Consider the following 26,920-nt stretch of genomic DNA (forward strand, 5'->3'; position numbering starts at 1 on the left):
TTTCATCCGAATCCAAGCAGGTGTTCCCATTCCAAGTTTCAGGGTCCTGTTCTTTCCCTGCAACTGCTCTAACTTGCATATCAGAAACTTGGCGTGACTATGACAAATTCATGTGCAATCCTGACTAAAACACCAGAACAGTGGTGTTGTATTAACAACCAATAATGGAAAAAGGATGCCCCATTATCACTCCTACAATCATCAACTACACTGGACTTTCCAGCTATACGATAAGCCATGAGATGAAAACAGACATATAAATAATGAAAAGGAAAATATAAAATGGTTATTATTTGCATGCAACACGATTTTCCACCTAGGAAATCCAAATGAATCAACTGAAAAACCATTAGAGGGTTTAAGGAATCCACAGCAATACACAAAATAAATAGCCTTTCCATATACCATACACTTAGAGACAGAACCAAGAAGGTTTCGCAATGTTATCACAGAAAAACCTGGAAACAACCTAAATCTACTGACAGAATGGTTCACTAAATTTCAGTATATTCTGACTATGAGATGTATTCTATCAGCTGTATTGCTACAGAAAACATTAAAAACAAAGTAAATGTAAAAAGAAAACAACAGGCTCTGGAACACTATATATAGTATGATCCAATTTACATAAAAAACAAACACTAGGCTGGGCGCGGTGGCTCACGCCTGTAATCTCAGCACTTTGGGAGGCTGAGGCCGGCAGATCACTTGAGGACAGGAGTTCAAGACCAGCCTGACCAACATGGTGAAACCCCATCTCTACCAAAAACACAAAAATTAGCCAGGTGTGGTGGCAGGTGCATGTAATCCCAGCTACTCGGGAGGCTGAGGCAGGAGAATCAATTGAACCTGGGAGGAGGAGCTTGCAGTGAGCCGAGATCGCGCCATTGAACTCCAGCCTGGGCGGCAGAGCAAGACTCCTCTCAAAAACAAAACAAAACAAAAAAACACCACTGAAAATAGGTATGTTTTGAGGTATAAGTATGTATATGAAAAGAAACACATGTGGAAGAAACTTCCCTTCAGAAAGGGGAGTAATTTAAGAGGGCTTTCACTTTCTTTAATCTACGTATTTCTGTCTGAAATTTTAGCTGGACATGGTGGTGCACACCTGTAGTCCCAGCTACTCAGGAGGCTGAGGTGGGAGGATCACTTGGGCCCAGGAGTTTGAGGCTGCAGTGAGCTATGATGGCACCACTGCACTGAAGCCTGGGAAACAGAGAGAGACCCTGTCCCTAAAAAATAAAAAATAAAAAAATATATACTTATGTATTGCTTGTGTTATTGGGCTGAAGATCTGGGAAACTCCGGCGTCATCCCTTCGTGATCCATTTATCCACCAATTCACTGATAAATATCCAACACCTGCCAGGTATCTCACACTTGAAACAGGTAACATGATACATAATTCTTAAAGTGCAGGGCTACAGAACCCTAATTCTAATAGCCTACCAGATATTTTTTTCAGTAAAGACCTGCAAGAGAGCATCTACAAATTCTCCTCTTTAACCACATATTTGGAATCGTTGACTGAAAACTCATTAGCTTTTTCCAAAGGCAAGCTGTATTATAACTAAGCTGGAAAATTTTCTCTTTATTCATCCAACAGGGATATTTTGAAAGACTCCAGCTGGGGCTGGGCACGGTGGCTCACGCCTGTAATCCCAGCACTTTGGGAGGCCGAGGCAGGTGGATTACCTGAGGTCAGGAGTTCTAGACCAGCCTGGTCAACATGGTGAAACCCCGTCTCTACTAAAAATACAAAAATTAGCCGGGCGTGCACCTGTAATCCCAGCTACTCGGGAGGCTGAGGCAGGCGAATCGCGTGAACCCAGGAGGCAGAGGTTGCAGTGAGCCAAGATCACGCCACTGCACTCCAGCCTGGGCAGTAAAGCAAGACTGCATCTCAAAAAAAAAAAAAAACAAAAAGAAAGAAAGACTCCAGGTAGACTTAGACATAATTCTAACCTTAGATATATTATAGACCCAGCTTGGTTATTAGTATTGAAAATGCTCTTAAAACCACCGCGTCATATATATTTCGCACAAGAAGAAATAAATTGAGTAAACATGTGGAAAAATGTTATGTTCATCTCTGTTAATAAGCAAAAATAAAACATAAAACAACTCATTAAATTAGCAGACTTTGAAAAATATTGAAAATGGCTACTAATATTGAAGAGACCTTGAAATTACTGCCTGCAACACTGCTAATGGCAGCACAGATTTGAGAGTATTAGCAATGTTTATTAAAAGTCACAAAATACCAGTCTCTGAAACAATAATCTCATGACTGAGATTGACTTTTAGTAAATAGTTGCCATGAAGAAAAACAGTTCTTTGGGCAAAGCTTTAATGAGTGCATTATTTATAATAACAAACTTTGGAAACAACCTAAATATAAAAAAAAAAAAGTGTAACAAATAAACTGTGGCACAACCATTCAATGGAACATTAAACACAATTTTCAATTATTTTATAAAGAAACTGTAATAACATAAAAAATGAAAAGCAATGAGTAATTTTAAAAATCTTCACTCAACTGGGAATGTTATTTATATAGTGTAAAAGATAAATGTTATTTATATAGTGTTAAAAAAAAATAATTTTTTTTTTTTTTTGAGACAGAGTCTTGCTCTGTTGCCCAGGCTAGAGTGAGTGGCGTGATCTCGGCTCACTGCAACCTCTCCCTCCCGGGTTCAAGCGATTCTACTGCCTCAGCCTCTCAAGTAGCTGGGATTACAGGTACCCACTACCATGCCTGGCTAATTTTTGTATTTTTAGTAGAGACAGGCTTTCTCCATGTTGGCCAGGCTGGTCTCGAACTCCTGGCCTCAGGTGATCCGCTGGCCTCGGCCTCCCAAAGTGCTGGGATTACAGGCGTGAGCCACTGCACCCGGCCTTTATTTATTTTTCTTTTTTATTTATTGGCCACTATACTATTGGGAAAAATTTTTAAACATAGTCATAATTTAAAAATAATTAATTTTAAAAATTATGTCTTTTTTTGTTTTTGTTTTTGAGACGGGGTCTTGCTCTGTTGCCTAGGCTGGAGTACGGTGGCGCGATCTCAGCTCACTGCAGCCTCTGCCTCCCAGGTTAAAGCGATTCTCCCACCTCAGCCTCCTGAGTAGCTGGGATTACAGGCCCACCACCACGCCCGGCTAATTTTTGTATTTTTTTTAATAGAAACACGGTTTCACCATGTTGGCCAGGCTGGTCCCGAACTCCTGACCTCAGGTGATCCACCCTCCCCGGCCTCCCAAAGTGCTGGGATTACAGGCGCGAGCCACTGTGCTCAGCCCATACATTTTTAAGTCATAATTTGCCTTAATAAATGTTAACTCATAAATTAAGTCATAATTTGAAAATTATGAGTATACAGCAATATAGGAATCAAAAAATTTCTTATATAAGCTCAATGATAAAAGCAGAAAACAAAATTTTACCTGTACTCTCTCAAATTACAGCTATATAAGATATCTATTCAGATGCATAACCCTGAAAGAAAACATGAGCTAAAGTTCATTAGGCTGAAAGAATGATGGTTGGTTTTTCTTCAAAATATTCTTTTTGTTTCCTCAGTATAAGCAGAGTACAAAAAAAAAGTCAAAGCATAGAAAAGCTGTGGGGACCCACCTGCTGCTCCTTTCTAAGGAACATTTCAATCTCCGTATGAATCCGGGCCTCTTCTTCGGTTTTCATCCTTAGTTTCTGTAAGAACAATAATCAGATACCAGTATGTCTTCCCTGCAGGGCTGGGAATCAGAAGTTCTCAAGATTAGAGGAGCAGCTTGGTTGGTAGCTCAGGTTCCCTTTATCAGCTGGGATCCCGGGCATTCAGTTCTGTGCAATTCCTGTTCACGAACACTGCAGAGCCACGTGGCGCGGCACTGTCTGGACTGTGTGTGTCCCTAAGGAAAGGAGCACAATCCTGTGAGCTGAATAGAGGTGCCCACCGAAGGAGAGAAACGGTGCTCCAAGGGCACAAGGCTGTGGGGCCTAAAAACGGGAAATTCCGGAGTGCCAGGAAGAGTGTTGTCGTGGCCTTAAGCCACGTCAGTCTCAGAGCAAGGAGTCCTCCCACACACAAATTCCACAGTCTAAGGACGTTTGTTCCTTCTTCCCTCTTCCCATCTGCCTCCTGCTCTTTCTTGTTTTCTTTTTTTTTTTTTTTTTTTTTTTTTTTGTGAGAAGGGAGTCTCCCTAGTTGAAGTTTGAAGTTGCCCAGGCTGGCTTCAAACTCAAGGATCCTCCTGCCTCACTGCCTCACCTCCCATTAGCTGGGACTAGTGCCTGGCTTTGCGTACGTGTGTGTGTGCGTGTGTGTGTGTGCGTGTGTGTAATTTAGCGTTCCCCTCAAAGAAGATCTACCACTTCTTTCTTCCTCCTGATATTTTTCACCGTGACTTCTCATCTCTATAAATTCAGGTTTGAACGAAGTTCAGCTCTCTAGATGCTGTATTTCTCACTGGGGGAGTGAAAGGTACTGGTTAGATGAAATAAACAGCAGCAAAATCCTGCCATAACTAAGCATCTTGTTTTGCCCTCTCCCTATAATTAGTCAGAAAAATGGTGATTGGTTTGCTAAAATAAGAAGAAGTGACCAAGGAGAGAAAGTGCAGCCAATTTTCAAAGTCATTATGAGGCGGGAGATGGAGGCTACAGCCCATTGGAATCTCTGCTTGCCAACACACATATCCTCATTTAGGCTTTTATTTTCAACCTCAAGTGGAGGGGCTGTTGCCGATAGAGATGGAGGGAAATCTTTGTCTCCCTCCTTTGTTAGCTGAGACGGGATCAGGAGTGACAGCTCAATTGCCATCTCCTGGGTTCTTGGCTAATGTCCCAGGGATTACCTCAATCTCTTCCAGCAAGAGTTCCTCTGTTCTGTTACACTTTTTCTGGGTCTGGGCAATCTGCAGCTCGGTATTGGTTTTCATGTAGCGATTCTCCAAGTTGGATTTTGCCTTCATCTCTTGCAGTTGGTCCTTGAGGTTAGCAATATACTCATTCTGACTCTGCAGTGGAAAGACCAGGTTTCTAAATTGAAAATACACTCTACCTCCATTCAGTTCAGTCAGCGGCTTACGGTTCCCTTTTATGCGTATAAATCAATAAGGAACTGAAACTATTTTTCCGCTGTCACACAATGGGAAATTTAGCCAACAATCATGAAGAGTATAGATGAAAGTGAGTAACACAGCATTTCTAAGAATCAGGGCGAATCAGGGCTGTGAGATTAGTTCCCAGGCACATTATTGCTGTACTCCCTATTTCCCACACATGTTTCTCATTTTGGTAGGAAGAACACTGGTCAAAATGATCAAAAGAACTGACTTCCCACCCAGGCCTCCAGCTGTGTGAACTTGGCCAAGTCAAATCTCCAAATTTTTACTTTCTATAAAACAAACAAACAAACAAACAAACACACAAACATACAAACACCCAACCTGCCTGAAGTCTCTCAGAGAGTGATTATTAGGTTTCATTGAGAACGTGTGAAAAGGCTTTCTTTTTGCAGGTCACCAAGTGCTTGGCAATGGTGAGGACTCAATATATTGTCATTACGAAAAATATTTATTCAGCACCAGGCACTGAGCTAGGCTCTAGGAAAATTGTGGAGATCTAAACAGACATATTCCCTGCCCTCATAGAGCTTACAGTCTAATAGAAGAGAGGTGGTTAAAAAGAGACAAACACATGTGTAAACTTTCAAAAACTGTGCAAAATGACAGAAAAGGAAAGCTCGACAGGCTGTGGGAGGAAATAACAAGGAAGGTGTACATTAGACTCTGGAAGGTCTGAGAGAGACTCTCTTGGGAAAGCGATGGTTCATTCGATGTACATTAGACTCTGGAAGGTCTGAGAGGGACTCTCTCGGGAAAGCGATGGTTCATTCAACCTACATTAGACTCTGGAAGGTCTGAGAGGGACTCTTTCGAGAAAGCCATGGTTCATTTGATGTACATTGGACTCTGGAAGGTCTGAGAGGGACTCTCTCGGGAAAGCGATGGCTCATTCGATGTACATTAGACTGGAAGGTCTGAGAGGGACTCTCTCGGGAAAGCAATGGCTCATTCAATACCTGAAGGATAGGTAAGCCCACCACATGAAAAATAGGCTTGGCCGGGCACGGGGGCTCACGCCTGTAATCCCAGCACTTTGGGAGGCCGAGGCATGGGGACCACCTGAGGTCAGCAGTTTGAGACCAGCCTGGCCAACATGGTGAAACCCCGTCTCTACTAAAAATACGAAAAATAGCTGGGCATGGTGGCAGGCACCTGTAATCCCAGCTACTCAGGAGGCTGAGGCAGAAGAATCACTTGAACCCAGGAGGTGGAGGTTGAAGTGAGCTGAGATCGTGCCACTGCAGTCCAGCCTGGGCAATAGAGCGAGACTCTGTCTCAAAAAAAAAAAAAAGAAAAAGAAAAGAAAAATAGGGTTAAGGGAACTCTAAAAAAAATAAGAAAAAGTATATGCCCAAATCCTGAAGCAATCAAGACCTGGATACATTCCAGGAACTGAAAGAAAACTCCGGAGGCTCTAGCCTAGTGAGGGTTGAGGGGAGGACAGGATGAGGTTGGAGGTTGGTAAGGGCACCACACAGGACCCTGGAGGCCCGACTGAGAAATTTAGATTTTATTCCAACTGTCATGGGAATCCTTGGAAAGCTTTTAGTCAGGGAAGTAACATTTGTTTGAAAAGAACTGTTTGGGAAGAATCAGTGTGTGACTAAGTCCACAGGGAAATGACCTGACAGCACAGCAAACAAGCACACGACTAGCATCAAAAGTGCTTCAACCCGAGACCCGCTCCTCCAGATACCAACCGCCTTTCTTCTCTTTTTAAATTTTTTTTGAGACGGAGGCTCACTCTTGTTGCCCAGGCTGGAGTGCAGTGGCGTGATCTTGGCTCACTGCAAGCTCCACCTTCCGGGTTCAAGAGAGTCTCCTGCCTCAGCCTCCTGAGTAGCTGAGATTACAGGCATGCACCACCTCACCCAGCTAATTTTGTATTTTTAGTAGAGATGGGGTTTCTCTACATTGGTCAGGATGGTCTTGATCTCCCGACCTCAGATGATCCACCTGCCTTGGCCTCCCAAAGTGCTGGGATCACAGACACAAGCCACTGTGCCCCTTTTTTGTTTTTTGTTTTTTTTGAGATGGTCTTGTTCTGCCACTCAGGCTGAAGTGCAGTGGCATGATCACGGCTCACTGTAACTTTGACCTCCCAGGCTCAAGAAATCCTCCTGCCTCAGCCTACAGAGTAGTTGGGACTACAGGTGAATGACATCACACTCAGCTTATTATTATTATTATTGTAGAAACAGAGTCTCACTATGTTGCCCAGGCTGGCCTCGAAACCCTGGGCTCAAATGATCCTCCCACCTCAGCCTCCCAACGTGCTAGGATTACAGGCAGGAGCCACTGCTGCAGCCAGCCTCTTTTCTCTCTTGAGATAGGGTCCACTGCGTCCCCAGGCTGTAGTGCAGTGTCACCAGCAGAGCTCACTGTAGTCTTAAACTCCTAGACTCAAGGAATCCCCTCTCTTCAGCCTCCCAAGTACCTAGGGAATTAATTCTAAGTAACTATTGGAAGAAAAAACAAAGTGGTAATTGGACAAATCCTCTGTTAAGGAAAGCAAGCATAGGCAGCAGCGTCCAATCTTTTGGCTTCCCTGGGCTGCACTGGAAGAAGAAGAACTGTGTTGGGACACACACAAAATACACCAGTGATGAGCTAAAAAAACAAAAAACTCTCATGATGTTTTAAGAAAGTTTACGAATTTGTGTTGGGCCCCAGTCAAAGCCATCCTGGGCCCCATGTGGCCTGCGGGCTGCAGGTTGGACAAGTTTAACTTAAAGTATCCTTAGGCCCCAACCCGGTGGGGTGCTCATGCCTAGAATTCCATTGCTTTGGGAAACCAAGGCAGGAGGATCGCTTGAACCCAGGAGCTCAAGACCAGCCTGGGCAGCACAGTGAAAACCTGTCTCTACAAAAAAATTTAAAAATTAGCTGGGCCTGGTGGCATGCGCCTGTAGTCCCAGCTACTAGGGAGACTGAAGTGGTAGACTCCCTTGAGCCCCAGAGGCCAAGGCTGCAGTGAACTATGCTCACGCCATTGCACTTTAGCCTGGGCAACAGAGCGAGACCCTGTCTCAAAAAGGTCCCTAAGATGAATCAGAATGGAATTCTTCAAGTTATTTTGTCTACTAGCTTCTTGATATAACTCTACAGAATCATTCTAATTGTATGACAGTTATTCCAACTAGATCAGAATCATTCCGAAGAGACTGAGCATCTCTGGCACAGAATATGCTATAGGCCCTTTGAAAATATGTCTTCGTATTTCATATTCTCTTACAAGTTGTAGGATTGCAGGCAAATTACTGAACCTCACTAAGCCCATTTTCTCATCTGTAAAATCCTGCCCAGGCTGGAGTGCCTGGCACAACTTATATGCTCAATAAATGTTGATGAAATGAATTTTAAGAGATGTCTGCTTTTGGCTCACTGTTTTTCTTCCATTCTTTCTATACGCACTTCCCTTCTCCCCTGTCTTCCCCGTTTCTCCTCTTTTTTTCTTTTCTTTTTTTTTTTGAGACAGAGTCTCGCTGTGTTGCCCAGGCTGGAGTGCAGTGGTGCGATCTTGGCTCACTGCAACCTCTGCCTCCTGGGTTCAAGTGATTCTCCTGCCTCAGCCTCCCAAATAGCTGGGATTACAGGAATGTGCCACCACGCCTGGCTAATTTTTTTATTTTTTTTTAGTAGAGATGGGGTTTCACCATGTTGGCCAGGCTGGTCTCCAACTCCTGACCTCAGGTGATCTGCCCGCCTCAGCCTCCCAAAGTGCTGGGATTACAGGCGTGAGCCACCGCGCCCGGCTCATTTCGCCTCCTTCTTCCTCTTCCCTCCCTTCTATTTCCAAATTGTATGGCAGTCAATGAATCTTTTTTTTTTTTGAGACAGGGTCTGTTGCCCAGGCTGGGGTGCAATGGCGCGATCTTGGCTCACTGCAACCTCCGCCTCCCACCTCAACCTCCCGAGTAGCTGGGCCCACAGTTACATGTTACCATGCCACCACACCCAGCTAATTTTTTGTATTGTTTTTTTGGTAGAGATGGGGTTTTGCCATGTTGCCCAGGAGTTTGGTCTCAAACTCCTGGTCTCAAACAATCCACCTGCCTCGGCCTCCCAGTGTGCTGGGATTACAGGCATGAGCCACTGTGCCCGGTATAGGTTTGAATCTTCAGGAAGACTAGAGTTAAAGCGAAAATGTGATGGTTTTACTTCTTCATCAACTGGAATCCTTTTACCTATATAATCCCTTAGATTTCCTTCAAGGTCCACCTTATATATCACTCAAGTAAATAAAGCCTTTTGCAGAAAACCTCAGCCCACATTGATAACTATAGTTTTGTTTCTCACAGAATCTAAATAGTGTTAGACAGGTATTTATTGAATAGTGTCCGTACATACAAAAATATACTTTTGAAAACTCAAGAGCATGTTCTGGTAATTTTTCTTTCTCAAATGGAATATTAAGACTTCAGAGTAACAGTACAAAGATCAGAAATGCAGAGTTAAAAGTCTAGCTTCTGCCCATGGTAAACAGAAGGTACTGCATCATGTAAGTGTTTTTTGTTGTTGTTGTTGTTTTAGACCGAGTTTTGCTCTTGTCGTCCAGGCTGGAGTGCAATGGTGCGATCTTGGCTCATTGCAACTTCGGCCTCCCAGGTTCAAGTGATTCTCCTGCCTCAGCCTCCCGAGTAGCTGGGATTACAGGCACCCACCACCACACTGGGCTAATTTTGTATTTTTAGTAGAGACGGGGTTTCTCCATGTTGGTCAGGCTGGTCTTGAACTCCTGACCTCAGGTGATCCACCCGCCTCGGCCTCCCAAAGTGCTGGGATTATAGACATGAGCCACCACGCCCGGCCAGTGTAAGTGTTTATAAGGACGTACAACATTGGCTGTGCCAAGCCAAAGGCCTCTGGTTTTAATGCCATTGCCATGGGCCTCTGAGTACTCTGAGTTCCTTCCTGGATTGGTATTTTGCACAAACATTTTTATGGCTGTCCACAGTGACAGTGTGGAAACACAGAGGAAGATATAAAATCCTGACAGGCTATGATGGCAAAACCAAGATCGAGGCATACTAACAAGCGGGTGGAAGTGCCATTCCGTGTCCTCTTCTCCCCAGTGTGCGAGAACAGCCAGCCTAGAAGCAGGGGGGTACAGGCTCCTCTTCAGAGTTTCACTAAGAAAAGATTTGCCTTCACTACAACCTCGAATCCGAGTTGTCCATGGTGTCGGGAACCTTCCTCATGGTCAGGTCCATGGACTGATGCATCACAGTTCTGGGTTTTCATGGCAGACCAAACATTACTTCCAAATCCCAAAACTGCCTTCAGATCTGGACCTCTGGATTGTTATTTGAATTCAGAGAAGCGTGATTTACTAATAAAAAGAGGCAGTCTACCAACTCGAGTTAATAAGGCTCTGATGGCTGCCATAATAACATGAGCCAAGGCTTTAATGTAGTGTCTGCTTTCATAACTGTACACAAAGTACAGAACGGAGTACTGGTTCCTGGAAGTTTGGAAGCTACTATCTGGGAAGTTGGCACTTGCCTTAGACCTCAGGTTGCTCCTCTGGTTGGGTAGCAAAAGGAAAATGGGGATGTTGTCTATTAAAGAGACAAAAGCCACAGGAAAAAAATAGTTCTCTATTAAATTAACATTTACGGCCAGGCACGGTGGCTGACGCCTGTAATCCCAGCACTTTGGGAGGCTGAGGTGGGTGGATCACTTGAGGTCAGGAGTTCGAGACAAGCTTGGCTAACATGGTGAAACCCCATCTCTACTAAAAAAAAAAAAAAATACAAAAATTAGCCAGGTATGGTGGCGTGCACCTGTAATCCCAGCTACTTGGGAGGGTGAGGGAGGAGAATCACTTGAACCCAGGAGGCAGAGGTTGTAGTGAGCTGAGATCATGGCACTGCACTCCAGCCTGGAAGACAGAGTGAGATCACATCTCAAAAATAAAATAAAATAAAATAAAATAAAATATAAAATAAAATAAAAATAAAATAAAATAAAATAAAATATAAAATAAAATAAAATAAAATAAAATAAAATATAAAATAAAATAATAAAATAAAACATTTATATTTGTCTGTCTATGACTTAGAATACCAGCTGATACTATACGAGTCCGTAGATTCAGAATAAACTCTGAGCTCCAATAATCCTAGTTACTTGGGAAGCTGAGGTAGGAGGACTAGTTACTTGGGAAGCTTGAGGCCAGGAGTTCAAGACCAGCCTGGGCAACAAAGAGATACACCCCACCCCCATCTCAATTTAAAAAAAAAAAAAAAAGGCCAGTCGTGATGGCTCACGCCTGTAATCCCAGCAGTTTGGGAGACTGAGGCAGGTGGATCACCTGAGGCCAGGAGTTTGCAACCAGCCTGGGCAACATGGCAAAACCCCGTCTCTACTAAAAACACAAACATTACCTGGGCCTGGTGGCACGTGTTTTACTATTGTTCTTGTTGCTGCTGTTAGATTCAATGCTAGGCATTGATAGTTTTGATACTATTGTAAATAATATATATATATTTTCAGTTTTCTATTCTAAGTCTGTTGCTGATATATAAAAGATAGATTTTTATATATGAATCTTGGTTCTTTTTTTCCCAGTAGTTTCATGAAAATGCTGATCCATTGTTATCTTGCTTTGGATGTTGATGTTCAGAAGTCTGAAACTTTTTTTCCTTTGTGACTCTTTCTTTTTGCCGAGTACCTAAGGCAATTAATCCTACACATCTAAGCTACCACCAACACTTTCATATACAAAAACCTGCCATTCTTGTTGGCATCATTTTCTGACCCACAGTTCCCTTATGTGCATATACTTCCTATCTTCTTGTTTTCCAACCTTGACCTGACTACTGGTTTTCAGTAACTCTGGGGATGTAACCTGATTTCATCTTGGTTGACATGACCATTGGTTTTCAGTAACTCTGGGGATGTAACCTGATTTCATCTTGGTTGACCTGACTACTGGTTTTCAGTAACTCTGGGGATGTAACCTGATTTCATCTTGGTTGACCTGACCATCGGTTTTCAGTAACTCTGGGGATGTAACCTGATTTCATCTTGGTTGACCTGACTACTGGTTTTCAGTAACTCTGGGGATGTAACCTGATTTCATCTTGGTTGACATGACCATTGGTTTTCAGTAACTCTGGGGATGTAACCTGATTTCATCTTGGTTGACCTGACTACTGATTTTCAGTAACTCTGGGGATGTAACCTGATTTCATCTTAGTTGACCTGACTACTGGTTTTCAGTAACTCTGGGGATGTAACCTGATTTCATCTTGGTTGACCTGACTACTGGTTTTCAGTAACTCTGGGGATGTAACCTGATTTCATCTTGGTTGACCTGACTACTGGTTTTCAGTAACTCTGGGGATGTAACCTGATTTCATCTTGGTTGACCTGACCATTGGTTTTCAGTAACTCTGGGGATGTAACCTGATTTCATCTTGGTTGACATGACCATTGGTTTTCAGTAACTCTGGGGATGTAACCTGATTTCATCTTGGTTGACCTGACCATCGGTTTTCAGTAACTCTGGGGATGTAACCTGATTTCATCTTGGTTGACCTGACTACTGGTTTTCAGTAACTCTGGGGATGTAACCTGATTTCATCTTGGTTGACATGACCATTGGTTTTCAGTAACTCTGGGGATGTAACCTGATTTCATCTTGGTTGACCTGACTACTGATTTTCAGTAACTCTGGGGATGTAACCTGATTTCATCTTAGTTGACCTGACTACTGGTTTTCAGTAACTCTGGGGATGTAACCTGATTTCATCTTGGTTGACCTGACTACTGGTTTTCAGTAACTCTGGGGATGTAACCTGATTTCATCTTGGTTGACCTGACCATTGGTTTTCAGTAACTCTGGGGATGTAACCTGATTTCATCTTGGTTGACATGACCATTGGTTTTCAGTAACTCTGGGGATGTAACCTGATTTCATCTTGGTTGACATGACCATTGGTTTTCAGTAACTCTGGGGATGTAACCTGATTTCATCTTGGTTGACATGACCATTGGTTTTCAGTAACTCTGGGGATTTCACCTGATTTCATCTTGGTGGTTCTTTTTTGTTCCAAGGCTTGCCTTGGATCTTCTAGTCTTGGTTTCTTTCTTTCTTTGTTTTTTTTTAAGACCCACTACGAAGCAGAATCTTGGTTTCTTAACCTATTTTTTTGCTGATGATCACAATAGCTGAGTGATATTCTGCCTTAGTTTTACTTTGGCTGAATGTAATGGCTGAGAATATAATTCAAGAGGATAAGTCTCAGGAGCAAGTGTTGTTGCTGTCAGGAAAACCCTACCATCAACAGGTGTGGTCCTTACGGTAGGATGGGAGTTAACTGGCAAAGTGCTAAATCTGAGGTTTCTTTTGGCATTGCTTTGGAGGGCTTAAAGGAGACTAATATAAATATCTTCTGGCCGGGCGCAGTGGCTCACACCTGTAATTTCAGCACTTTGGGAGGCTGAGGCGGGTGGATCAGCTGAGGTCAGAAGTTCAAGACCAGCCTGGCCAATATGGTGAAACCCTATCTCTACTAAAAACACGTAAATTAGCCGGGTGTGGTGGCCCACACCTGTAATCCCAGCTACTTGGGAGGCTGAAGCAGGAGAATCGCTTGAACTCGAGAGTCGGAGGTCGCAGTGAGCCAAGATCGAGCTGCTGCACTCCAGCCTGGGCGACAGAGGTAGACTCTGTCTCAAAAATAAAAATACATAAATAAATAAATATCTTCTATTTTAAAACATACTTAAAAGATATTTATCTTCTATAAGATAATGTCAAAAGATTCATGACTTTTAAAATAGAAGATATTTATATTAGTCTTTTTAAATTATGAGAGTTTTTCAGGGAAAAGAGTTAGGAAACCTCTGAAAACGTCTATTCATTACAGAGAAAACTTAAACACAAACTAGTTTTCATGAAGTTTCCCAGAGAAGAAAAGTAGTTTTTAAAAAATATAAGCTAAATGCAGAGGATTAAGAGGGATAATGACATCAAGACCTAGAGCTACCTCAGGTGCTTTATAATTGGCAAATACAAAATAAGAGACGGCGTTAGGCAATTTGCTTGGAAGACTTAAAGATAATATCTTAAAAGAAAGTCTAGTGACTTTGTTTTTGAGACGGTCTCATTCTGTCGCCCAGGCTGCGGTGCAGTGGGGAGACCATAGCTCACTGCAGCCTCAACCTCCTAGGCTCACGCAGTCTTCCTACCTTAGCCTCCCAAGCAGTTAGCACTACAGATGTGTACTACCACATCCAGATAATTTTTTTACTTTCCAGTTATTTTTATAATTCATTTATTTATAGAGACAGAGTCTTGCTATGTTGCCCAAGCTGGTCTCAAACTCCAGGCCTCAAGTGACCCTTCCACTTCCTAGCGGCCTTTTAAAAACAATTCTTCCACATAAACTACAATATTCTCAGGCCCAGTGCAGTGGCTCACACCTCTCATCCTAGCATTATGGGGGGGCCAAGGCAGACAGATCACTTGAGCTCAGGAGTTCGAGATCAGCCTGGACAACATAGTGAAACCCTGTCTCTACCAAAAATTTAAGAAATTATCTGGGTGTGGTGGCAGGTGGCTGTAGTTCCAGCTACCTGGGGGCTGAGGCAGGAGAATCATTTGAGCCTGGGAGGCAGAGGCTGCAGTGAGCTGAGATCAGTCCACTGCACTCCAGCCTAGGTGACAAAGTGAGACCGTGTCTCAAAAACAAAACAAAACAAAAAACAGTGAAATAAATAAATAAAAATATTCTCTCAGCTGGGCATGGCAGCTCATGCCTGTAATCCTAGTGCTTTGAGAGGCCGAGGAGGGAGAAACTCTTGAGGACAGGAGATGGAGACCAGCCTGGGCAACAAAGCAAGACCCCACCTCTACAAACAATCAAACCGCAGCCTGGCGTGGTGGCACATGCCTGTGGTCCCAGCTACTCAGGAGGCGGAGACCAGCCTGGGCAACAAAGCAAGACCCCACCTCTACGAACAATCAAACCGCAGCCTGGCGTGGTGGCACGTGTCTGTGGTCCCAGCTACTCAGGAGGCTGAGGTGGGAGAATCGCTTGAGCGCAGGATTGCAATGAACTATAATTGCGGCATTGCACTCCAGCCTGAGTGACGGAGTGAGATCCTGTGTCTAAAATAAATAAATAGGCTGGGCACGGTGGCTCACGCCTGTAATCTCAACATTTTGGGAGGACGAGGTGGGCAGATCACCCGAGGTCAGGAGTTTGAGACCAGCCTGGTCAACATGGTGAAACCCCGTCTCTACTAAAAATATTTTAAAAATTAGCTAGCCGTGGCGGGAGAATCGCTTAAGCCCAGGAGGCAGAGGTTGCAGTGAGCCGAAATCGTGCCACTGCACTCCAGCCTGGGTGATGGAGTGGACAGGGTGAGACTCCATCTCACTCCACCAAAATATAAAAATAAAAATAAAATATATAAATAAAATAGTTTTCCAACGTCTATATAGGGAATAACGAAAATTCCCTTCTGTGAAGCATAAACTTGTCGAAACAGCTGGTCAGTGAAAAGCTGATAACAGGCCATCCTCTGTAACTTTCTCTTTTCTTTTTTTGAGACGGAGTCTCGCTCTGTCACCAGGCTGGAGTGCAGTGGCACTGTCTTGGCTCACGGCAACCTCCGCCTCCCGGGTTCAAGTGATTCTCCTGCCTCCTGAATAGCTGGGATTACAGGCACGTACCACCACACCTGGCTAATTTTTGTATTTTGAGTAGAGACGGGGTTTCAGCATGTTGGCCAGGATGGTCTCGATCTCTTAACCTCGTGATCCGCCCGTCTTGGCTTCCCAAAGTGCTGGGATTATAGGTGTGAGCCACCGTGCCCGGCCATCCTCTGTAACTTTCTAAACTGCTCCTAGAAAAGTTGTCAGTCATCCTAATACAGCTGGTTTCTAACTGCTTAGGTTGTAGCCCCAACTTTGTTTTGCAAGTCAATTCCTTAAAACTTGGGATGCATTTTCTTATGAAAGTAAACTAGATATGAGGTTAGGTCCTAATGACCACAAAAGCTCGCAAATCCACTTTGTTCTCAAAATACAATACAAATAACATGATGAAGCCCAACCAATATGTATGAGAAGGTTCATAATGTGCTGAATGTCTTATTTAGGAATATACTTTTCCATCTGAGATGTGAGAATATAAGAGACTGCCTGAGACAAGGCCCCCTGTGGGGAGGGTGGGGGTGTGTGTGGGGTGGGATATGAGGATGGGACGAGGTCCCTGTGGGGGAGGGTGGGGGGTGTATGTGGGGTGGGATATGAGGATGGGACGAGGTCCCTGTGGGGAGGGTGGGGGTGTGTATGGGGTGGGATATGAGGATGGGACGAGGTCCCTGTGGGGAGGGTGGGGGTGTGTGTGGGGTGGGATATGAGGATGGGACGAGGTCATCTGTGGGGAGGTGGGGGGTGTATGTGGTGGGATACGAAGATGGGAACTAAGAGCTCCAGGGGGTTGGGGTCTCGCAGGGCTCTATATTCCAGACACACCTGTACGACCCAGGCCAGCTCTCTAGTTGCTATCTTTATATTTTCTGGTTTTTTTTTTTTTTTTTTTTTTTTTTTTTTTTCCTGAGATGGAATCTTGCTCTGTCACCCAGGCTGGAGTTCAATGGTGCAATCTCGGCTCACTGTAACCTCCTAGGGTTCAAGTGATTCTCCTACCTCAGTCTTCCAAGTAGCTGAGATTACGGGCACCTGCCACCACACCCGGCTAATTTTTGTATTTTTAGTAGAGATGGGGTTTCACCATGTTGGCCAGGCTGGTCTCAAATTCCTGACTTCAGGAGATTCACCTGCCTTAGCCTCCTAAAGTGCTAGCACTACAGGCGTGAGCCACCATGCCCGGCTGTTTTCAATAGTAAAGGAACGCCAGAGGAAACAATGATCTTTTACGCGTAACTCTTCTCTGCTTGAGAAAGATGGCTTCCATGTATTTAATAGCTGTGTTAGCTCAGTCACTTTTGGTATTAAGCAGGTAATTCTTACCTGGACTTCAAATTGCCATTCCTTTTTGACATTAATTAGCTGTTTTTGAAGTGATATTATCTGTTTTCTTCCTTTTTCCTCCCTAGAAGATATAACAATGATTTGTGTTTAGAGCAGTGCTTCTCAAACCTTACATGCACAAGGACCACCCTGCACATAAGAAAACCAGATTCCTGGCCTCTTCCCCCAGAGAATCTGACTCAGCAGGTCTGGGAGGGGCCTGAAGTGTGCATCTCTATTGAGTTCCCAAGCGATGCTAACAGGGCTGGTCCACGTCACATTTTCAATAACACATTTTAAAAGACAGATTTGTTTTAATAGATTGGAGGAAGAGTCTCTGGCTCGTCAGTGTTGAATCTAAAAATAGCTGCTGCTGAGAAAAAGTCAAGAAGAGAAGGACAGCAAGGGGAGAAAGAAGAATCTTTTCTACTTTGGGCACTTTAATTACATATTCTTACCCTCACAATAGCCTGATTTCTATTTTACCGATGAGAAGATGCGGTGTAGACAGCTAAGGTAAGTTGATGTGCTGGATGTGAGAATGTGCCTCACCGATCTCCAACTACAGGGGGGCGTAAGTCGACAAGGGTCCCGGCTTCTAGGCTCTGAAATCCTTCTCTGTGTGTTCTGAGGCCACACTGGCCACACTGCCCACAGGCTGCTCCCATCCCATTATTAAGTGTGGCAGGAATCGCATGGGATGGGCCTTTCCTGGGGAGCCAGGGTGTCTCTGATGGTTGAGTTTGGCTCAAGGACTCCTGATGACCTTGCCGAACACAGCCGTGTCTTCCAGCCTCTCCTTCACTGGGGGTCGGCCTTGCACTGGTTCTGAAGGTTCCCTCCCCATTTTCTCTCACGCAGATCTTTCCCTGATAAAATCTTTGCACGAATAATTCCATCTCAGCATCCATTTCTCAGAAGACCTGCACTAACACACTTGCCATGGCCACAGAAGCAGGGAACGGCAGAAAGGGGTTCAAACTCAGGACTGTCTGACACCAGAGCCTGTGAACTTAACTACTTTATATGACTGTTTCTCAATCTGCTCTGAGAAACAGCCTTCTGCTTCTCTCCAGCAATTCCATTATTTAGGTTTAAAACAAACAAAAAATAGCAAAACAATACCAGAATAAACAAAACAGAACAACAAAAAAAGACTTCTCACTAAACTGCAGCTACGTAAAGATTTTTACTCAAGAATTTTTATTTTTATGTATTTATTTTTCTTTTTTTGAGACAGAATCTCACTCTGTTCTCCAGGCTGGAGTGCAGTGGCATAATCTCGACTCATTGCAACCTCCGCCTCCCGGGTTCAAGCAATTCTTCTGCCTCGGCCTCCTGAGGAGCTGGGATTACAGGGACCTGCCACCACACTGGCTAATTTTTGTATTTTTAGTAGAGATGGGTTTTTACCATGTTGGCCAGGCTGGTCTCGAATTCCTGACGTCAGGTGATCCACCCGCCTTGGCCTCCCAAAGTGCTGGGATTACAGGTGTGAGCCACTGCTCCCGGCCAGGAATTTTTAGAAAGCACATAGTTAACTAGAATCTTGAGATTGTCATTGCCAAAACAAACTATAGATTATGTACTTCCCACTCATAGATCACAAAAAATAGATTAAAAAGCTACAGAATGAGTACTTTCCCTCTACTATTAATTCAATATCCCAAGGAAAGATTTATTGAAACAAACAAATATCATTTACATGAGATTATAAAAGTGCCCATTTTACACATATACACCATGGAATACTATGCAGCCATAAAAAAGGATGAGTTCGTGTCCTTTGCAGGGACATGGATGAAGCTGGAAACCATCATTCTCAGCAAACTATCACAAGGACAGAAAACCAAACACCGCATGTTCTCATTCATAGGTGGGAATTGAACAATGAGAACATATGGACACAGAGAGGGGAACATCACACGCTGGGGCCTGTTGTGGGGTGGGGGACTGGGGGAGGGAGAGCATTAGGAGAAATACCTAATGTTGATGACGGGCTGATGGGTGCAGAAAACCACCATGGCACGTGTATACCTATGTATCAAACCTACACGTTTTGTACATGTGTCCTACAACTTAAAGTATTAAATGCAAATAAAGTATGAAGAGAAATAAAAATCACCCATAATCCCACTATCTGGAGTTAACTATCATTGAAATTTTATTATATTTCCTTCCAGTCAATACACACTATAATTTTTTTCTTACAAAACTAAGTTATATTATGGGTATAATTTTTATCCTAACTTTTTCACTTGACATAACTATGTGCTCTTTCTCATTTTATTTAGCAGGTGAACACATGCATTTATTTCTGTTCCCTCTTTTTTTGTTTGTTTTTTTGAGGCAGAGTCTTGTTGTGTCGCCCAGCCTAGAGTGCAGTGGCGCGATCTCGGCTCCACCTCTCGGGTTCAAGCGATTCTCCTGCCTCAGCTTCCTGAGTAGCTGGGACTACAGGTGCGCACCACCATGCCTGGCTAATTTTTGCATTTTTAGTAGAGGCGGGGTGTCACCATGTTGGCCAGGCTGGTCTCGAACTCCTGACCTCAAATGATCCACCCACCTCGTCTTCCCAAAGTGCGGGGATTACAGGCGTGAGCCACCGCGCCCAGCCCTCTGTTCACTCTTGAAACAATACTAAAATAACAGACAAGAAATAATGAAAGGTGTAAACCTATAAACACAAAGAGATTGGGAGAAGAAACGATGCAGCTGACAGACATCAGCAAAATTAAAGAAGATATAAAGCAGACAAGAGAAAAATGAGATCTAAATGTGTACAGAATGAGAAGCCAAGAAGAAGAAAGCGGAATAAAGCTACAGGCCCCCCAGAAAAGCTCAGCACATGAAGGCACTACACATCTTCGAAGGCACAGCTGTGCCACAGGGCTAATCCAGGTGGAGCGATCGAAAGTCTGGCAAAGGAGCCGGATGACCTGATTCCCTTCCCCAGCCCTGTGGCCAGGCAGCTGCCTTTCCGCCTCTCGGGAGATCGTGGGTGTTTGGCTAGTTTTGGCCAGGTTGCCTGGAATGGTTGAACCAAGGATTTGGACTTGGAGACGGACACCAGACACAGCTGGAGGTGGAGATGAAGGACCATGCTAAAAACAGGGGGACCGAAAAACATACTGCTTACTGGATGGTGAGTGTCCCCAGCCTTTCCCGGGCTAGCTCTCAACACATGTGTAGTCAGAGAGTAACCACAGACAATAACCGTTACTTCTTCACTGCCCCTCACCCCTCCCAGCAAAGATTGGTAGATTCTTCGAGAATGCTGACTACACCAAGGGAAAAGATGTGCTTTTCTCTTCTGCCCAGCCATGCTACAGCGCAGTGTCGTCCACACGCACAGAGCAGAGCATCCATCAGCTTCTTGGCACTTCACTCTTAAATACAAACGAGCCTTAAATACAGGCTCATGCCTGTAATCCCAGCACTCTGGGAGGCCGAGGCGGGTGGATGCACTCTAGCATGGGCAACAAGAGTGAAACTCTGTCTCAAAAACAAAACAAAACAAAACAGAAACTAAACGGCCAAAGATGACCAAACACAATTCCCCTAATATTAAAAACAGAGACTAGAGCCAGGTGCGGTGGCTCACACCTATAAGCCCAACACTTTGGGAGGCCAAGGTGAAAGGATCACTTGAGACCAGGAGTTGGAGACCAGCCCGGGCAACATAGTGAGACTTAGTCTCCTAAAAAAAAAAAAAAAAATTAGCTAGGCATAGTGGCAAATGTCTTCCAGCTACTCAGGAGGCTGAGGCAGAAGGATAGCGTGAGCTCAGGAGTTCGAGACTGCAGTGGGCTACGATCGTGCCACTGCACTCCAGCCTGGGTGACAGAGTAACATTTGCCTTTAAAAAATTTAGATGTAAATTAAAAAACAAAACAAAACAAAAAAACAGAAGGCTGGGCGTGGTGGCTCATGCCTGTAATCCCAGCACTTTGGGAGGCCGAGGCGGGTGGATGCACTCTAGCATGGGCAACAAGAGTGAAATTCTGTCTCAAAAACAAAACAAGGGAGAATCGCTTGAACCTGGGAGGCAGAGGTTGCAGTGAGCCAAGATCATGCCACTGCGCTCCAGCCGAAAAGAGTTGGACTCTTTTTGTTGACAGTGTAAGGCTCTGTTGTTTTGCATCTTGGTTGTGCCTGAATTTGTATCCTAACTGGTAATCTACTCCAGGAGTTCCAGTTAACAGTTTGGGGTTTTTTTGTTTTGTTTTGTTTTGTTTGAAACAGAGTTGCACTCTTTTTGCCCAGGCTGGAGTGCAGTGGCAGGATCTTGGCTCACTGCAAACTCTGCCTCCCAGATTCAAGCAATTCTCCCGCTTCGGCCTCTGCAGTAGCTGGGATTACAGGCATGCGCCACCACACCTGGCTAATTTTGTATTTTTAGTAGAGATGGGGTTTCACCATGTTGGCCAGGCTGGTCTCAAACTCCTGACCTCAGGTGATCTGCCCACCTCAGCCTCCCAAAGTGCTGGGATTACAGGCATGAGCCACCGAGCCCAGCCCAGTTGACATTTTTGATTGTCCTAACAGGATAGGGGGCAATTGCAACTGGCATCTACTGGGTAGAGACCAGGGTTGCCTCCCTCTCCCTCTCCCTCTCCCTCTCCCTCTCCCTCTCCCTCTCCCTCTCCCTCTCCCTCTCCCTCTCCTTTCTTTGGTCTCCCTCTCCTTCTTTTTTCGGTCTCCCGCTGTTACCGAAGCTGGACTGTACTGCCATGATCCGGCTCGCTGCAACCTCCCTGCCTCGGGCTCCGGTGACTCTCCTGCCTCGGCCTGCCGAGTGCCTGGGATTGCAGGCGCACGCCGCCACGCCTGAATGGTTTTTGTATTTTTGGTGGAGACGGGGTTTCGCCGTGTTGACCGGGCTGGTCTCCAGCTCCTGGCCTCGAGTGATCTGCCTGCCTCGGCCTCCCGAGGTGCTGGGATTGCAGACGGAGTCTCGCTAACTCAATGCTCAATGGTGCTCAGGCTGGAGTGCAGTGGTGTGATCTCGGCTCGCTGCAACCTCCACCTACCAGCCTCCTGCCTTGGCCTCTTAAAGTGCTAAGATTACAGCCTCTGCCCCGCCGCCACGCCGTCTAGAAAGTGAGGAGCATCTCTGCCTGGCTGCCCATCGTCTGGGATGTGAGGAACCCCTCTGCCCGGCCGCCCTATCTGGGAAGTGAGGAGCGCCTCTGCCCGGCCGCCCATCGTCTGGGATGTGAGGAGCGCCTCTGCCCGGCTGCCACCCCGTCTGGGAGGAAGGGAGGAGCGCCTCTGCCCGGCTGCCCCGTCTGGGAGATGAGGAGCACCTCTGCCCGGCCGCCCCGTCTGGGAGGTGAGGAGCGCCTCTGCCTGGCCACCCCTTCTGGGAGGTGAGGAGCGCCTCTGCCCGGCCGCCACCCCGTCTGGGAGGAAGTGAGGAGCGCCTCTGCCCGGCCGCCCCGTCTGGGAGGTGAGGAGTGCCTCTGCCCGGCCGCCACCCCGTCTGGGAGGAAGTGAGGAGGGCCTCTGCCCGGCTGCCCCGTCTGGGAGATGAGGAGCACCTCTGCCCGGCCGCCCCGTCTGGGAGGTGAGGAGCGCCTCTGCCTGGCCGCCACCCCGTCTGGGAGGAAGTGAGGAGCGCCTCTGCCCGGTTGCCCCATCGGGGAGGTGAGGAGCGCCTCTGCCTGGCCGCCACCCTGTCTGGGAAGTGAGGAGCGCCTCTGCCCGGCTGCCACCCCATATGGGAAGTGAGGAGCGCCTCTGCCCAGCCGCCCCTTCTGGGAGGTGAGGAGCGCCTCTGCCCAGCCGCCCCGTCTGGGAGGTGAGGAGCGCCTCTGCCCGGCCGCCCCGTCTGGGAGGTGAGGAGCGCCTCTGCCTGGCCGCCACCCCGTCTGGGAGGAAGTGAGGAGCACCTCTGCCCAGCTGCCCCATCTGGGAAGTGAGGAGCGCCTCTGCCTGGCTGCCACTCCCTATGGGAAGTGAGGAGCGCCTCTGCCCGGCCGCCCACTCTGGGAAGTGAGGAGCGCCTCTGCCTGGCCGCCCACTCTGGGAGGTGAGGAGCGCCTCTGCCTGGCCATTCCGTCTGGGAAGGGAGGAGCGCCTCTGCCCGGCCACCCCGTCTGGGAGGTGAGGAGCGCCTCTGCCCGGCCGCCACCCCGTCTGGGAGGAAGTGAGGAGCACCTCTGCCCGGCCGCCCCGTCTGGGAAGTGAGGAGCGCCTCTGCCCGGCCGCCACCCCATCTGGGAGGAAGTGAGGAGCGCCTCTGCCCGGCTGCCCCATCTGGGAAGTGAGGAGCGCCTCTGCCCGGCTGCCACCCCGTATGGGAAGTGAGGAGCGCCTCTGTCCGGCCGCCCCGTCTGGGAGGTGAGGAGTGCCTCTGCCCGGCCGTCACCCCGTCTGGGGGGAAGTGAGGAGCACCTCTGCCCGGCCGCCCCGTCTGGGAGATGAGGAGCACCTCTGCCCGGCCGCCCCGTCTAGGAGGTGAGGAGCGCCTCTGCCCAGCCGCCACCCCGTCTGGGAGGAAGTGAGGAGCACCTCTGCCCGGCCGCCCCCTCTGGGAAGTGAGGAGCGCCTCTGCCTGGCCGCCACCCCGTCTGGGGGGAAGTGAGGAGCGCCTCTGCCTGGCTGCCCCATCTGGGAAGGGAGGAGCGCCTCTGCCCAGCCGCCACACCGTCTGGGAAGTGAGGAGCGCCTCTGCCTGGCCACCCCGTCTAGGAGGTGAGGAGCGCCTCTGCCCGGCCGCCCAGTCTGGGAAGTGAGGAGCGCCTCTGCCTGGCCGCCACCCCGTCTGGGAGGAAGTGAGGAGCACCTCTGCCCAGCTGCCCCATCTGGGAAGTGAGGAGCACCTCTGCCCGGCTGCCACCCTGTATGGGAAGTGAGGAGCGCCTCTGTCCGGCCGCCCCATCTGGGAGGTGAGGAGTGCCTCTGCCCGGCCGTCACCCCGTCTGGGGGGAAGTGAGGAGCACCTCTGCCCGGCCGCCCCGTCTGGGAGATGAGGAGCACCTCTGCCCGGCCGCCCCGTCTGGGAGGTGAGGAGTGCCTCTGCCCAGCCACCACCCCGTCTGGGAGGAAGTGAGGAGCACCTCTGCCCGGCCGCCCCCTCTGGGAAGTGAGGAGCGCCTCTGCCCGGCCGCCCAGTCTGGGAAGTGAGGAGCGCCTCTGCCCGGCCGCCCAGTCTGGGAAGTGAGGAGCGCCTCTGCCCGGCCGCCCTGTCTGGGAGGTGAGGAGCGCCTCTGCCCGGCCGCCACCCCGTCTGGGAGGAAGTGAGGAGCGTCTCTGCCCGGCCGCCCCATCTGGGAAGTGAGGAGCGCCTCTGCCCGGCCGCCCGGTCTGGGAAGTGAGGAGCGCCTCTGCCCGGCCGCCCCCTCTGGGAAGTGAGGAGCGCCTCTGCCCGGCCGCCCCGTCTGGGAGGTGAGGAGCGCCTCTGCCCGGCTGCCACCCGGTCTGGGAGGAAGTGAGGAGCGCCTCTGCCCGGGCGGCCCGGTCTGGGAAGCGAGGAGCGCCTCTGCCTGGGCGGCCCCGTCTGGGAAGCGAGGAGCGCCTCTGCCCGGCCGCCCCGTCTGGGAGGAGAGGAGCGCCTCTGCCCGGGCGGCCCCGTCTGGGAAGTGAGGAGCGCCTCTGCCCGGGCGGCCCCGTCTGGGAAGCGAGGAGCGCCTCTGCCCGGCCGCCCTGTCTGGGAGGTGTACCCAACAGCTCCGAAGAGACAGCGACCATCGGGAGCCGGCCATGAGAACGATGGCGGTTTTGTTGAAAGGAAGGGGGGGGGGAAGTGTGGGGAAAGGAAGGAGAGATCAGATTGTTGCTGTGTCTGTGTAGAAAGGGGTGGGCATAGGAGATTCCATTTTGTTCTGACTAGGAGAAATTCTTCTGCCTTGGGATGCTGTTGATCTATGGCCTTTCCCCCAGCCCCATGCTCTCTGAAACATACGCTGTGTCAACTCAGGGTTAAATGGATTAAGGGCGGTGCAAGATGTACTTTGTTAAACAGATGCTTGAAGGCAGCATGCTCTTTAAGAGTCATCACCACTCCCTAATCTCCAGTACCCAGGGGCACAAACACTGCAGAAGGCCGCAGGGTCCTCTGCCTAGGAAAACCAGAGACCTTTGTTCATGTGTTTATCTCCTGACCTTCTCTCCACTATTATCCTATGACCCTCCCATATCCCCCTCTCCGAGAAACACCCAAGAATCATCAATAAATACTTCATAAATTAAAAAAAAAAAAAAAAAAAAAAAAAAAAAAGAAAAACAAAACAAAACAAAACAGAAACTAAAACAAATGGGAGAAAAAGTAACTCGGAGAGAAGAAAGCCAATACAAGAAACAGAAGACAATTTAAAACAAAAAAAGACAACCACAATTAATGTTCTTAGAAATATACAAGAAGGCCGGACATGATGATTCAAACCTGTAATCCTAGCACTTTGGGAGGCCAAGACGGGCAGATCACTTGAGCTCAGGAGTTCGAGACCAGCCTGGGCAACATGGCAAAACCCCATCTCTACAAAAAAATAGATAAAATTAGCTGGGCATGCCCGGGTCCCCAGCAACTTGAGGGGGCTGAGGCAGGAGGATTGCTTGAGCCCAGGAAGTCGAGGCTGCCATGAGCCAAGATCATGCCACTGCATTCCAGCCTGAGTGACAAAAAGGGATACTATAAAAAATGAAAAACTCAGGGAAGAGCTCTTAGAAATCAATGTTAGCATAACATTTTGAAAAATTAAACACAAGAGTTGGAAGATAAGGCCAGTTGTGGTTGGGGTTACAGGCATGATCCCAGCACTTTGGGAGGCTGAGGCAGGTGGGTTGTTTGAGCCCACGATTTTGAGACCAGCCTGGTTAACATGGTGAGACTCTGACTTTACCAAAAAAAAAACAATTAGCCAGGCATGGTGGCACACACCTGTGGTCCCAGCTACTCGGGAGGCTACTCACTTGAGCCTGGGACCCAGGATGAGGCTGCAGTGAGCTGTGGATCGTGCTATTACACTTCGGCCTGGGAGGCAGAGCAAGACCCAGTCTCAGAAAAAAAAAAAAAAGAAAGAAAGAAAGAGCCTGTGTTCCCAGCACTTTGGGAGGCCGAGGTGGGCGGATCACGAGGTCAAGAGATCGAGACCATCCTGGCCAACGTGGTGAAACACTGTCTCTACTAAAAATACAAAAATTAGCCGGGCACAGTGGCGGATGCCTGTAATCCCAGCTACTAGGGAGGCTGAGGCAGGAGAATCACTTGAACCCGGGAGGCAGAGGTTGCAGTGAGCCAAGATTGTGCCACTGCACTCCAGTCTGGTGACAGAGCGAGACTCCATCCCCCCCCCCCCAAAAAAAAGAAAAAACAAAACAAAGAGTTGGAAGACAAAGTTAAGGAAATCTCTCTAAGAATAGAATGAAAACAATGCAAATGGTAAATGAGCAAAAAAGGACAAGAAAAATGCAGGATCAATCATTACAGGATCAACATCCAAAGAGAGTTCCAGGCCAAGCGCGGTGGCTGACGCCTGTAATCCCAGCACTTTGGGAGGCCGAGGTGGGTGGATCACTTGCAGTCAGGAGTTTGAGACCAGCCTGGCCAACATGGTGAAACCCCGTCTCTACTAAAAATACAAACATTAGCCAGGTGTGGTGGCGTGTGCCTGTAATCCCAGCTACTTGGGAGGCTGAGGCAGGGGAATCGTTTGAACCTGGGAAGCAGAGGTTGAAGTGAACTGAGATCGTGCCACTGTACTGCAACCTGGGCGACAGAGCGAGGCTCCATCTCAAAAAAACAAAACAAAACAAAACAAAACAAAACAAAACAAGAGTTCTAGACAGA

General features: G+C 47.4%; 1 protein-coding gene across 6 annotated transcripts in view; it reads right to left on the bottom strand.

Moving 5' to 3' along the window:
- The window catches only part of IQCG (IQ motif containing G), a 73,891-nt gene that overhangs the window by 18,742 nt on the left and 28,229 nt on the right, over positions 1-26,920 (bottom strand). For all 6 annotated transcript variants that reach the window (XM_054480594.2, XM_054480593.2, XM_054480599.2 and 3 more), the window contains 3 exons: positions 17,128-17,209; positions 4,860-5,021; positions 3,640-3,714 (listed from right to left, as the gene is read on the bottom strand). In XM_054480594.2, the coding sequence (XP_054336569.1) occupies positions 3,640-3,714; positions 4,860-5,021; positions 17,128-17,209 (319 nt within the window). The remainder of the gene's footprint in view (positions 1-3,639; positions 3,715-4,859; positions 5,022-17,127; positions 17,210-26,920) is intronic.

The sequence above is a fragment of the Pongo pygmaeus genome, chromosome 2, assembly GCF_028885625.2.
Source record: "Pongo pygmaeus isolate AG05252 chromosome 2, NHGRI_mPonPyg2-v2.0_pri, whole genome shotgun sequence".
NCBI lineage: Eukaryota > Metazoa > Chordata > Mammalia > Primates > Hominidae > Pongo > Pongo pygmaeus.